Source organism: Equus asinus, chromosome 2 (genome assembly GCF_041296235.1).
Source record: "Equus asinus isolate D_3611 breed Donkey chromosome 2, EquAss-T2T_v2, whole genome shotgun sequence".
NCBI lineage: Eukaryota > Metazoa > Chordata > Mammalia > Perissodactyla > Equidae > Equus > Equus asinus.
The window spans coordinates 39,170,989-39,184,532 of NC_091791.1; the positions used below are offsets into that span (position 1 = coordinate 39,170,989).

The following is a 13,544-nucleotide window of genomic DNA, read 5'->3' on the forward strand; positions in this document are numbered from 1 at the left end:
TACTTATTCTATCTTCCTCTGAAGGGTGTTGATTTTTGTTCCAGTAGGCATTTTTATTACTGACTGATGACTTTCAACTTACATAGGTTTGGTTTTATAATGTGTTAGTATGAATCTGTGGAAAGCCCAAGGTATTTTTCAAGCCCTTCTAATTTGGCAAACTGTCTCCCTCACAGATCTTGTTGAGGCTTGACTTCAGTCTATATTCTGGGATGTGGACACATGAGAGTTGAAACAAGAGGCAGTGTCACCTTGTTCAACTTTAACTGGGAACATGCATTTTTGGTGACTCAAATTTTTTGCCATTCTGCGCATGTCTGAGAATGACTAAAAAAGTGCCCTCTAGAGGTCTGATTTTGTGATTATAAATTTTAGCAAGTAAGCAAACTTGCAAATATGGAATCTGTGAACAATGAGTGTCAACTGTGTACATATTTTCAGCATAACGAAACCAGGTAGCATAATAAAAACATTTTAGTGCTTAAAGAGGTTAAGTTTTAAATTAACTATTTTGATGGAAACTTTCCCTAAACATGGTATAAGTGTCTCTTAAATTAGACACCAAAGATAACTTTTCCTCCTGACTCAGGGTTATTATAAACAATAGTAAGCAATGCTAAAAACCCAATGAAACCTTTAAGGTTTTAGATATATAAATGAATACTCCTAGATTAAAAATCCCCAGTTGGCAACAATTCTTAAGGCCTCTGCTTTGTTTTTTGCCTCTTATTGGTGTTTTTGTAAACCAAAGTTCAATATACCTTAGCTGTAAGATCTTGACAAAGTAAACTTTGTGGGTCTCAGTTTTCTCATTTATAAAATGAAGAAAATGCACTTCTAAGGTCCCTCCAGGTCTAAAATTCTATCTTTTCTAGCTACCAGTGTTTTCTGGCTTCTAGATGCTATCTTTTTCCATTTTTGATCTTCTGTGTCTTGGAAAAATCAAAAAGCCAACTTTTCAATTATTAAGAATTAAAAGACATTCTAATTAAAGACTTGAGATCTTTTCTAAATTATGTGCATATAAATTTTGGCAACTCAGGAGACCTGTACATACTTATTCCCTGGATCTTAGCTTTAATCCAAACAGATATGTAAAAATTAATTGTATTTCCTAACAGGTACTGTAAAAATAATTCATAAGTCACTGGTAAATGTAAGTAAACCAACTATCTGACCTATGACATCTATGTGTTTAAAAAAAAAAAAAATAGGGCTGGCCCCGTGGCCAAGTGGTTAGGTTCGTGAGCTCCGCTTCAGCAGCCCACGGTTTTGCTGGTTCGGATCCTGGGTGCAGACATGGTGCCACTCATCAGGCCATCCTGAAGCAGCGTCCCACATGCCACAAGTAGGACCCACAACTAAAAGTATACAACTATGTACCAGGGCGCTTTGGGGAGAAAAAGGAAAAATAAAATCTTTAAAAAAAAAAAAAAAAAAAAATCTCTCCTAGGAACCTCAGTGATCCCATGCCTGGGATAACAGGGAAATACATACAGTTTGAAAAGAAGCTATTATTAAAAAGCCTTAGAAAAGTAGACGAGTAAATTTATTGCTGACATATTCTTTATTGAATTAAAATTATACTATGTATAAAATAGCAATGTATATACAGAGGGATTTAATGCATCATATACAATTATCTTTAAAAAGTCAAGATGTAAGTTTCAATGATTATGACTATAAAATTTATATTAAAACATTCTCCATAAGTGACTTATTTGGCTATTTTAGTCCGAAGTCGTCGTTTGAGAATCTGATGATCACTTTCTTTCACTTTATCATCCATCAAAACCTGAAATTAACAATTTCAATATTTTTAATGAATGAAAATAAAAATGAAAGCTTACTTATAATTAAAATTATATTTCATGTCCTTAGTAACTGAAATAATAGGTACACTATATTTTTTGTCCTCGTGGACTGTAGATATAATATCTTTTATAAAAAAGCATGCCTAAAATAATAGATTTTGTAAAAGATTCTTTCAACATATCTAATTCTAGAATTAAAATAATCTACACTCTTTATTGAATTCAGGATATATATAGTTTGAAATAATTACTGAAATATTTGCAGACAAGTGCCTCAAATAACTTTAAGAAATGATCTTTCGCAGCAACAAGTATATATACCACTCAGAAAGCAGAAAGAGTATTATGTTTCAGAAGAGCAACAAATTTTTTTTTGGTACAAGTACATCCTTATATTAAAGAAGTATTTGTTGTTTATCTGAGACTTGAATTTAACCGGGCATATTTATATACGTTTATATTTAAATATATTTATATGTTTATATTTAACCTGTATTTTCTCTGGCAACCCTCCCCACAATTGAACACTTAAATTCAATATTGTACGAGATTGGGGAATAGAATCATAGAATCACTGATACGTGTCAAAATTGAAAAAATTCCACAAATACTTGTTTGGAAGTGATGAAATATATTTAAAGAAGTCTGGACAACGAAATTACAATAAACATTTATTAAGCTGTAAAAAAAAAAAAAAGAGTATTATTTTGCAACTAAGAAAAGAAATAATTTCAGCCAAGGGAGGAAATGATGTGCTAATCAGACAGATGATGAAAAGTGACCAAGAGAACAGTACTTCCAACAGCATGTCCTAATTGACCCTAATTCTTTACCACTTGCCTTCAACTGTCTGTCTTATATCTGATAGCTACTGTTGCAAAAGGTCTTTGATTTTTCTTGGCCACTTCCTGCTGAAGGCTTTTCCTTTAATTACGTTTCTATCTTCACTTTCACCCACCAGGCAAATGCAAGCATGACAGAAAATTAGAACTTTCCCTGTAATAGCACAGTCTGTTCTGAGTGAGGAGAATGAGTCATAGAGTCAGTATGACAAACTACAGTCTTTTCTTAATAGAACCTGGAAGGCTTAGAGGGAAGGTGGGAGGAAATGACTGAATGTCAATTCCATATTTTTATCAGGCATACTTATGTCCAGATTTGTACAACTCTTGTGATAAAGACAACGAGAAAAATAGATGTTAGAAGCAAATAAATTACTAAATAGTAATAAATCTATTCTCAGAACTAAAATTCCTCTGATGAGTTTACAAATGTAAATGCATATGACACTCGTTACATTAATGCAGCATATATAATTACTTTAAATTTAACACATCTGATACCAAAAGTATAACACTTTAAAGCATGTTTTAAGAGACTTGACCTAAAGAATAAAAATTCAAACCATTCTAAAATATTGTTATTAATATTTCAGAATTAAAAAGAACATGAACAGTTTTACTTTTAAGAAAACTGAAATAGTAGCTTACCACTTGGCCAGATATATCAATAGGAGATGAAATTTCATTTGTGTATAATTTCCGTTTAGCCCGTTTTGGTCGAGACACATTTTCTTTACTTACTTCTACATTTGAGAGCTTTGAAGAACTCATCGTTTCAATTATCTTCTTTGCTATGAAAAAAATACATTAGTTAAATCTGAAATAGATAATTTTCTAACTGCAAAGGTTTGACATCCTTAATGAAAAAAGAACATACCAAATTAAAAAGTAAAGCACTGCAACTTATAAATGGTGAAAATACATTAATAAATTCACAAAGAAAAAAATTAAATGTCTAATAAACACTGAAAAAATGATCAACAGCAAAAACAAAAAACCAAATAAATAAAGTATCATTTGACTAATGTTAAACATAGTGAAAAGGTTTGGTAAATTACAGTACAACCAGTAAAACTCAAGCGTCTTTAATGACTTGGACGAGGTTTACGCTATTTTAAGAAAAAGAGCAGGATACATTTTAGTGGACCACACAACATTAAAAATAATAAGATGGTAGGTCTAGTTCAATACCTATATATCAAGATGTCTACAATGAAAGTTAAGTGAAAGTAGTTTGCAATTATGAGCCCTTTACTTATAATTCACACACACACGTATAGAAGATAACCAAATTGTTACAGTTGATTGCCTCCGGGATAACAGCAATTTTTTAATTTCTGACTTTGCACATTTGTTTTATTTTTTTAACAGATACACATTGAGTTTAATAAAAAACATATTTCCATTTGAGAAAACTCCTGGATAGAAAATATATATACATAAAATATCAACTATATGTTTTAAAAAATAGAAAAAACATTTAAGGAAATATGTTAGATTGAGGGTGTACTTGTCAAGGGTTGAAATGAGCGTGAGAAAGCTGAGCTGCCAGATGTCAGAGTAGCTAATTACAACAAGCCAATAGGTAACACTCAAGCCTTTAACCACTTACTGAAATAGAATAAACAAGAAGCTAAACCTGAGAAAGTGCCACCTCCCACCCTCTTCCAGATTCCTCCATGGAATGGTGCATGGTCAGGTCAGGAGGATCAGCAAAGAAGAGGGGTCAACTCATTGCCAAGGGAGCCCTGAACAAAAGGCTCTTGCACTTGTAGTTTTATGGACCTTAGGGCTGGAGGCCAGGAGGAAGGGCTAGGAGGGGAAAAGTAGAGTCACAGTGGAGAAAACTGTCCTCCAGGTTCCCTCCCCTTCCCTGTTCTAAGAAGGTCTCCGGCAGAAGCACCTGAGGAAGTTCTCTGCTGAAGGTCTCCAAGAAAGAGGATCCAAATGAAGGCACCTGGGCTAGGAACGCAGACATGTTTAAGAGCACCGCTGGCAGGGCCCCTGAGTCTTGACTGTAACTCCCTTCAGGGACTGCAGTGCATTGGCTGTGTACTAACTTTGGTGTGCAGAGGGCAGCTGTCCCCTCTGAGGCCTAACAGGTAAAGCCTTTGTAATTGCTTAAGGTCCACCTGAAAAATACCACATAGGATTTTGGCCTGGAGCCTCCAAACGCCTCACCACTACCTGCCAGCCACTATACTAAAGCTGAAGATGGGAACTAGACTGACATTTTTTACTTGCAGAGTTTACATTCCAGTGGAAAAGACAATAAGAAAACAAAAACTTAAAGCTTAAATAATTTCCTGCAAACCTTTTGATTGAAGAATTGTTGGAGAATGTTGTAAAAAGTCTCCAAATTTCTGTAGCGTTCCTTCTTTTTTCTTAGTAGCTGAGTTTGTATTAATTGTGGATGCCTGACTCCGTAAAGAATATGTTTTCTTTGATGATGGACGTGTGGAAACCTAATAAACAGACATTTTGTTGTTGTTGTTAATGAGAAATGCTAGAAGGAAATATTTATAGCCACAGTTAAGGCCAGACACAGGTTATGAATTCTCAGGCAGGGAACCAGGGATTAAGAATATGAGGAGAGGAATGAAAGAGAATAGCAAAATAAGTGTGACAGGCAGAGAGCCAAGTCAGAAGTGAACACATCAAGAAGTGCCTGCTACTGGCCAAATGCTAAAGGTTATATTCTAAGCTGAATAAGAATAGGAAATGGAAGATAAATGAGTTACAATTGGACAAAACTGGATTTCTAGATAATTACCAGTCAAATTTGATATCTTTATTTTCATCTTCTACTTTATAAATATAAGTTATGAAAATGGTCAATTTTGGACAAATTAAAAGACAAACCTTTTGTTCCTTTTTGACAGAAGAATCGCTATTCTCAGAAATAAGGGATTTCAAATTAGTTCTGGGTGTAGCATTCTTCTTATTTTCATATTTCACAAAGTCCTAAAAATAATGAATTTCAGCCACTGGTTAATTTCTTGACAATATTTTCTTTCTCTAACTCAAAAAAACAAAAAACAAGAAAAACAACATAACGGTTCTTTACCAGGGGTGATTTTTACCCCAGGGAACACTGGCAATATTGGGATATTTTTGGTTGTCATTGCTGGGAGAAAGGGGGTTTTATTGGAAACTAGTGGGTAGAGCCAGGAATGCCACTAAACACCCCTTCAAAGCCCAGGAGAGCCTTCCAAAACAAAGAGGTATTTGGATCAAACTGTGCTGAAGTTGAGAAATCCTGAGTGAAGGTATGAATTTTTTTTCCAATTTCATTGAGATATTATTGACATATAAGTTTAAGGCACACAATGTGATAATTTAATACACATATGTAGTGCAAAATGATTAAGGTATGAATTTTTCACACACATAAATAAAATTATATGAGCTAGATGAAAAACAGCAGAAGGGATAACATGTTTTATGTGAACCCCATCTTTAAAATACAGCACAGCGGCGGGCTTGCCCCGTGGCCGAGTGGTTAAGTTCGCGCGCTCTGCTGCAGGCGGCCCAGTGTTTCCTTGGTTCGAATCATGGGCACGGACATGGCACTGCTCATCAAGCCACGTTGAGGCAGCGTCCCACATGCCACAACTAGAAGGACCCACAACGAAGAATATACAACTATGTACCAGGGGGCTTTGGGGAGAAAAAGGAAAAAAATAAAATCTCAAAAAAAAAAAAAATAAATAAAGCACAGCGGGCCAGCCTGGTGGTATAGTGGTTAAGTTTGCATGCTCCACATCAGTGGCCTGGGGTTTGAAGGTTCAGATCCCAGGTGCAGACCTCTGTGCCGCTTATCAAGCCATGCTGTGGCAGGCAGCCCACATATAAAACAGAGGAAGACAGCCACAGATGTTAGCTCAGGGCTAATCTTCCTCACCAAAAGAAAAAAAAAATACAGCACAGCAATATACCTACCCTCTCCCCAATTCTCAAATCATGCAGAGCATCTATGTCTAAGACCTCTAATTGAAATTTGGCAACATCAAAAACAAAAACAACAAAAATCTTCAGTATAAGCACAGGTAAAATGTGAAAATTAAGAAATATAATCCGTCTTCCCTACTAAATCGTCACGACATCTTACTCTTCTTTTCCCCACATAATCTCACTTAAGACAAAGACTTTCATAGTATATTAACTGAATTGAACTGGTGCAACTCCTAGCTATACCAAAGATAAAAGCATAAAAAGGAGGGGGGTGGGAGAGGCAAGAAGAGAAATAGAGGAAAGATCATGACTGCCCCTCAGAATTCAAGTTACAAAGTAGAAGCAATACGAGTCATAAGAAGCAGACTTCCTGAAAAGTGAAAAGCTGATGGGAATCATAGGAACAAATGCACAAAGATTTTAATTCCATCACACTTGTGGAGTTCTACAGAGCCCTCTGGAGTCTTCACTGGATGAGAATATAGCACTGTAAAAAGGATTTTCATGAGGCCCTTACAACACTCAGTTTATTACAGCAGTGAACAGCTAGCAAAATCAGTTAAAATTTTTAAGCTTCTACATGCTTTATCTACAATAATCTGTATATTTATTCTGAAATATACATAGGGAGTATATGCCAACAGTAAAATGAATAAAATAATTATATTTTAATCCTCTGAGTACAAGACCGATTTTTCCTTCCTTGAAAAAAATGAATGAAGGAAAAGTCAACTTAGCATAGAGGATGATGAAATTAAAATATTTAGTATTTTATAAATATTAATGGTATCTAAATGTATTAAATATAAATTAAATAAATATAGGATAAAAGTTAACTAAGGCTCTACAGAACAATCTCTAAAAGTGTTCTATGTGTAGTGGGAAATACACTAAATAATATTCATTCAGCAAACTTATTACCTGACAGAGAGCCTCAGGAGTATGGTTAATACTATTTCTGCTCTTCCACCAGCTTGAAAATATACTACTCTTTAAAGGAGTAAAAAATAAAAAAGTTGAAGAAAAAGTTATTGTGCTAAGAGTTTATAGTTTTAAAACTAAAACAAGTTACTTTCAAAATAAATATTACCATTTATTATGTACCTACCACATGTGGAGCAAAAGCTAAGCATTTTAAACATATTATCTCTAATCCTTTATTTGCAAAAGGAAGAAACTTGAGGATCAGAAAGTTTATGTGATTTGCCTAAGGTGCATGGCTAGGATACGGAGAAGCTTTGGTAAACCTACAGTCAGAAAGCTGTAGTAAGACAAGTAAACAGTTTTTAGCCTACCAATAAATAGAGGCCCAAATTTTAATACTGGCTGATAGAAAAAGAATTTCTCTTCCAAAACCTGCTATGATCACAGAAACCTAAGATTTCAGATAAGTGACAAAGAATATACTTAAGCAAGTTAGCCATTTCAGTTTCTCTAATTTCTTAACTATTTTTCTCTTCCATTGGAGGGAAAGTGACTAAGTTTGAACAGGACTCATATATTGAAACAGCTTTCCAATAAAATCTACCATCATATGACCCATCACAACTTCACTGAAAAAAGGGATAAGCTATATATTTTAATATCCATAAGCTTTTTGTTTGAGGACTTTAAACCACAAACTACAGTGGCATTCTTAAAGAGTACAAAATATGCCATATATTATGATTTTAGTCTCTAACAACAGTGCTCATGAAGAAGAAAGCAGTGTAACAGAGTTTAACTATATATTACAACTGAGCTTAATAACAATAAGGTTGGCTTGTTAAATTCACTCATGAGTTAAGTTTTTACCTCCTCCATTTCATTACTCTTCCTCTTCCGGGTCTTGGAAATCTTAACCATCATTGGTGAGGTACAACCAGGGTGTTTCACTGACATTTTGTTTGGGTGTAAGGGTGTAAAGTGAATCTCTAACTCAGGTTTTGGAAATCGAGTAGTTTGATTATTTTCTGTTGACACTTCACAAGAGTCAAGGACTACAGATCCATCCTACAACAGAATCAAAAACGGAAACAAATCTTATTTGCACAATATGAATTTATACAATGCAAAGAATTAACTCTCTCAAATACCTATTAAAGACAATGAATTAGAAAAGACAAAAAGTGTGCTGGGTCAAATTTGCCACAGCAAGGACAGAAAGATTTAGTTATCATCTACCCTCTCCAGGTTTATACATGGATGTTAAAACTGGGGGAAACTTAGAGATCAGTATTTCCCAAACTCGTATGATTGTTAAGAATTATCTAGAGAACTTGTTTAAAAGATTCTTGGACCCTACCACAAACCTGCTAAATCAAAAATCTCCAAGGAAAGAGTCTAGGATTTTTATCAAGAATCCTAGTTATGAAAGATTAACGTTTGCTGCAAATTCTTTGCTACTCTTCCCATTGAGAGATGGAGTCTCATTCCCCTCTCCTTGAATCTGGGCTGGCCTTAATGACTTCCACAACCAATAGGATGTGAAAGAAGTAACTTCATGATTCTTCTGAGGCTTGATCACAAGAAGCCTTGTAACTTCTGCCCTGGAACACTCTTGGAACACTAACCCTCAGGACATTCCCCCTCAAAACGCCCCTGCTCAGAATCCAGCCACTGTGCTATGAGAAGCCCTAGCCAGAGGGAGGCCACATACGTGTCCAGCTGAGCTCCCAGAATCAACTATGGGCTATGTGAATGAATCATTTTGGACTTTCAGCCCAGACAAGCATATTAATTTCATGAAGGCAATAAAAATATATAAAACAGCATAACAATATGGTTCTTCAAAACTGTGGAATATTCAACAACTGCTGGAATTCTTAATAGGACACTGGAATCAGGAGGTTTTAGGACAGCAGACATAAATTTACAGAGAAAGAAATGTTCCATTATATGTGACTACCTAGGTAATTAAAAATTAATCTTGTTTATGTATCAACTTAAAACTTTTCTACAAAAAATATGATTTGTATTAGTCTCTAAAGTCAATGATAATAATTTGAAACTCAACCAAAAACTATCAAAGAAAGGCCAAGGGAAAAGGAATGGCTCATGTTATTTCCCCAGATTAAAATGCCCTTCCCTTGCCGTTCTCTGCTTGGTAAACTTCTATTCATCTTCAAGACCCAGTATGATGTTACCTTCTTTAATCCATCTCTACAACCGCTCAGGCAAATTTCATCATATCCTCCTCTGTCAGTGTTCCTTCTTAGCGCTATTCAATAGCACTTAGTCCATAAGGTAGGATCAAACAGGGTAGTCAGTTATTTAACTGTCTTACTAGATTCCTCACTCCTTGAGGCTGGCAACCAGGTCTTAGTTATATTTCTATCCTCAGTGCTTAGGCAAAGCTTCCCAATACTGAATGCTCCCAATAAATGGGTTTTAAATATACATTAAAAAAATAATTTTATCTTCAAAACTTTAAATTACATAGAATATTTATCTATCTCATATGCAATGTGAGAATCTCTATATTATCCAAGGTGATTCAAAGAACCCTAGACCCACTGCATATTAAGGAAACTCACTGTGAGTTATCGAGATTTGGTGACAGAACTATTAAATGGGTAAAATTTCAAAAAATACTATTTAATAAAATTCTTATAAGAATGAGGGTAAACAATCATCCTTATTATCTCTCTTGTGGGATTTCCTATATCTGACCACCAAGTTTGTTTATAGTAACAGATCTGTTGTTTGAGATCAATATCATTTTGAGAAGAGATTAATATCCTTTGGGGATTTAATCTCCCAAAAGAATTTCACCTCTCCTCAAAAACCTTTACTTTTCCTTTCCACAGTTGAGAGTACATAGAGCTAATTGTACAGCAAGCTACCCAAAACAATTGATTAAATTACACTTGCAATTATCATTTGGTAATTAATGGTCACTGATAAAGAGGGTAAAAGAAGTGGACTACGTTACCAAATACCCACCTCTACTTCACTCTTGGAAATTTCAAAACTTGTTGATTGAGGTTCAATTTCAACTCTGCCAGGATCCGTTGAACATGGCTTAATATCCATGGTTTGTTTTTCCTAAAGTAAGGAAATGTTAAAACAACAAATCATTGGTCCTGAAAATATATTAAAACATTTCACATAAAGAATATAAAAATCAAGATTTCGGTGGACTAAATAGTGGAAATGATTAAAGGCTTCTTCAATGACCAGGTAACTCTCCTTCCTCCTCCCTTTCATCCTAAGAGACTCAGGAAAGGCTGGGCAACTTTCTAGCTTCTTCCGAGTCTGATCAAAAAGAAATGTGAAAGATTACTTTCAACTACCACAGTATTTTACATATATTCCCTCATTTTACTTTCATTGCAACTCTCTGAGATAGATTTGTCAAGAATCATTATTCCTACTTCTCAGATGAGGTAAGAGACCTAGAGATGTCAAATGACATAGCAAAGGTCTGTACTGAGTTGCAATCTGAACCCCAACAATTGCTTTTGAGAACAGAGTTCTGAAAAGCTAGAGGCTTCTTGGGAATGTGACTATAGCATTAGAGTAGAAAATAACACATTGACAACTAAACCTTTCCTTGCAGCACACTCTTCATCCCACTTTCTAGGTCATAGGGTATGTTCTATTCCTAAACTCTACTTAAGCTATGAAGAAATATCACATTACATTTTTAAATTTGATAAATTCCAACGTGGGTCTTCTCACCATTACCAGCAAAATCAAAAGTTAAATATGTCACCTACCAATTATTGCCAAATAAGAAAGATTCTATTGAATTTGTAATGGAGAAAACAACTAGCATGTAGTGACTTCCACTATGGTTAGGAACTATGCTAACTGTTCTACAAATACTCTCAATTGATTTTCACAACTCTACTAGGAAGACATTATTATCTGTTTTAGATAGTTCAGAAATGCTAAGTAATTTTCCCAAAGGTCCCAAAACCACAGTGACAGCAGCTGATACCTAGTTTTTCTAACTTTTCAGTCTGTGCTATTTACACCACATGATAATACCTGATTTTTGAGCAGTCTTTCTCTTAGAATCATGAAGTCTTTTGATGTAAGAGACAGACACACACACACATTTCTTTTCCTATTGTCTGAAGGCTCGAGAGCAGCAGATTTTTCAGCACAGATCATTTATTCTGGGAATAACTCTGATTCATTTAACTGGGAAGTAGCTATCTGTGAAATGCAATCCTCTCTTCATCCATGGTTCCCAGATCCAAGGTAACATTACAAAAATAACTCCTGAATGACTCACGTCTCCTTATTATTATGCTTATTTTCAAAAAACAATTTGTATCTTAATACAATAAACTTAGTGTGGCTCAAGTATTTAAATATTACCAAAAGTTCAAGTTGAATCACATTTCTACATTTTAAAGATAGATTAGACACTAAGTCACAAATTTTCTAATATTCTACCAGGGAGATATGACTACAATACTGGAGAAAGCGCTATTTCTCAGGCATTGACAAATCAATCATAATAATAACTCTGAAAACTCAGAATTCACAAGAAATATCCAAATAATATTTACAACTCTGATTCCTCTCTGGTGTACTGAAACTTACTTTACCCTTTCAGAATTAAGCTGTTAAATAATTTTGAAAAATTCCTATGTTCAATTAAAAAAAAAGGCATTGTATAAGAACAAGATTTTACTCACAGTTTTCGAAGCCTCTGATGTGATCTTTTTTAATTGGTCAATTTCATTATCTTTCTGTACATTACTAGAAATCAGTGCTTTCAGCTGTATTTCTAATGCTGCAACCAGTTGATCTCGCTCTTCTCGCCACTTTTGAAGGTTACTATCTTTCTCTGACAGCTGTGCTGTAAGTAGATCCTAATCAGAAAATAAAGAAAATGTTAAAGTAAACCTTGAAACATTATGAATCTAAGACTTTTTTGAAATTTTTATTATAAATAACACCTAAATACAACTGTGAACAAGATGTATAACAAATTACGTAGTTAAGTCTAGATAAAATATTTGCTTATAAAACAAAATATATAATGCCTTTATATACATTAATGTCCACATGATATATTTATCCCTAATCCACTTCATTCCAAAAATTAGCTTATTGGTCACTTCTTTCAATAAACAATTACAGTTTTTAACCTAATACCAGCATTTTCCTCATATTTGGGAAATGAGAAGGTAAAACCACAGTAAAACAAATGACAAAACTAACAGCAACAAACAACAGAGAAATAAAAATTAAAAATACTATTTTCAATGAGTTCAAAAATCATTAGGTACTTACTGGTAAATTAAAGAAAATATGTGTAAGACCTAAACATGAAAAACTAGAAAACATTCCTTAAATAAATGTAGAGATAATCTGTTTTCAAGGTCAAAAGACTCAGTATCGTTAAGATGTCAGCTCTGCCCAAATAGATCCATAGAGTCAAGGGAATTTCAAGCAAAATCCAGGCAGGGACATGTGTGTGTGCGCGCATGTGTGTGTAAAATGGAAAAGTTGACTCTAAAAGTTATATCGAAATGCAAATGATCTAGAATAGCCGAAATTATTTTGAAAATGAAGAAAGCAGGAGCAATCACACTATGTCACTTCAAACCTAATAGAATAATCAAGACAGTGTGATATTAATGTTAAAGAATTCCAGAGATCAGTGGACAGAAGACAAGGTCCACAAACATATGCTCAACTGACATTCTACAAAAATGCCAAAGAAATTCATTGGAGGAAAGGACAGTATTTCAGCAAACAGTGCTACAAAAATTGAATAGCCAAATGAAAAAAAAGAAATGAACCACAACCCTAATCTCATACGATACATAAAAATGAACCCTTGGACAACTGATTTATGACAAAAGTAGCAGAACAGTTTTTGGAAAAGAAACAGATTTTTCAATAAATACTACCAAGGACATCAGAGTCATGGCAGGGTGAGCTTGCCCAGGACTCTCTCCCCTCCAACGTACAACAAAAGAAGAGCAAC

General features: G+C 34.5%; 1 protein-coding gene across 11 annotated transcripts in view; it reads right to left on the reverse strand.

The window, feature by feature from the left end:
* Positions 1–1,547: 1,547 nt before the first annotated feature.
* KIF20B (kinesin family member 20B) overlaps positions 1,548–13,544 on the reverse strand; it is a 74,634-nt gene continuing 62,637 nt past the window's right edge. For 8 of the 11 annotated variants that reach the window (XM_070487340.1, XM_044754464.2, XM_044754470.2 and 5 more), the window contains 8 exons: positions 12,244–12,420; positions 10,535–10,636; positions 8,405–8,602; positions 7,532–7,600; positions 5,519–5,620; positions 4,971–5,121; positions 3,305–3,447; positions 1,548–1,795 (listed from right to left, as the gene is read on the reverse strand). In XM_070487340.1, the coding sequence (XP_070343441.1) occupies positions 1,718–1,795; positions 3,305–3,447; positions 4,971–5,121; positions 5,519–5,620; positions 7,532–7,600; positions 8,405–8,602; positions 10,535–10,636; positions 12,244–12,420 (1,020 nt within the window). In that variant the 3' untranslated portion in view covers positions 1,548–1,717. The remainder of the gene's footprint in view (positions 1,796–3,304; positions 3,448–4,970; positions 5,122–5,518; positions 5,621–7,531; positions 7,601–8,404; positions 8,603–10,534; positions 10,637–12,243; positions 12,421–13,544) is intronic. The other 3 variants (XM_044754485.2, XM_014839417.3, XM_070487338.1) reach the window with 2 other exon arrangements.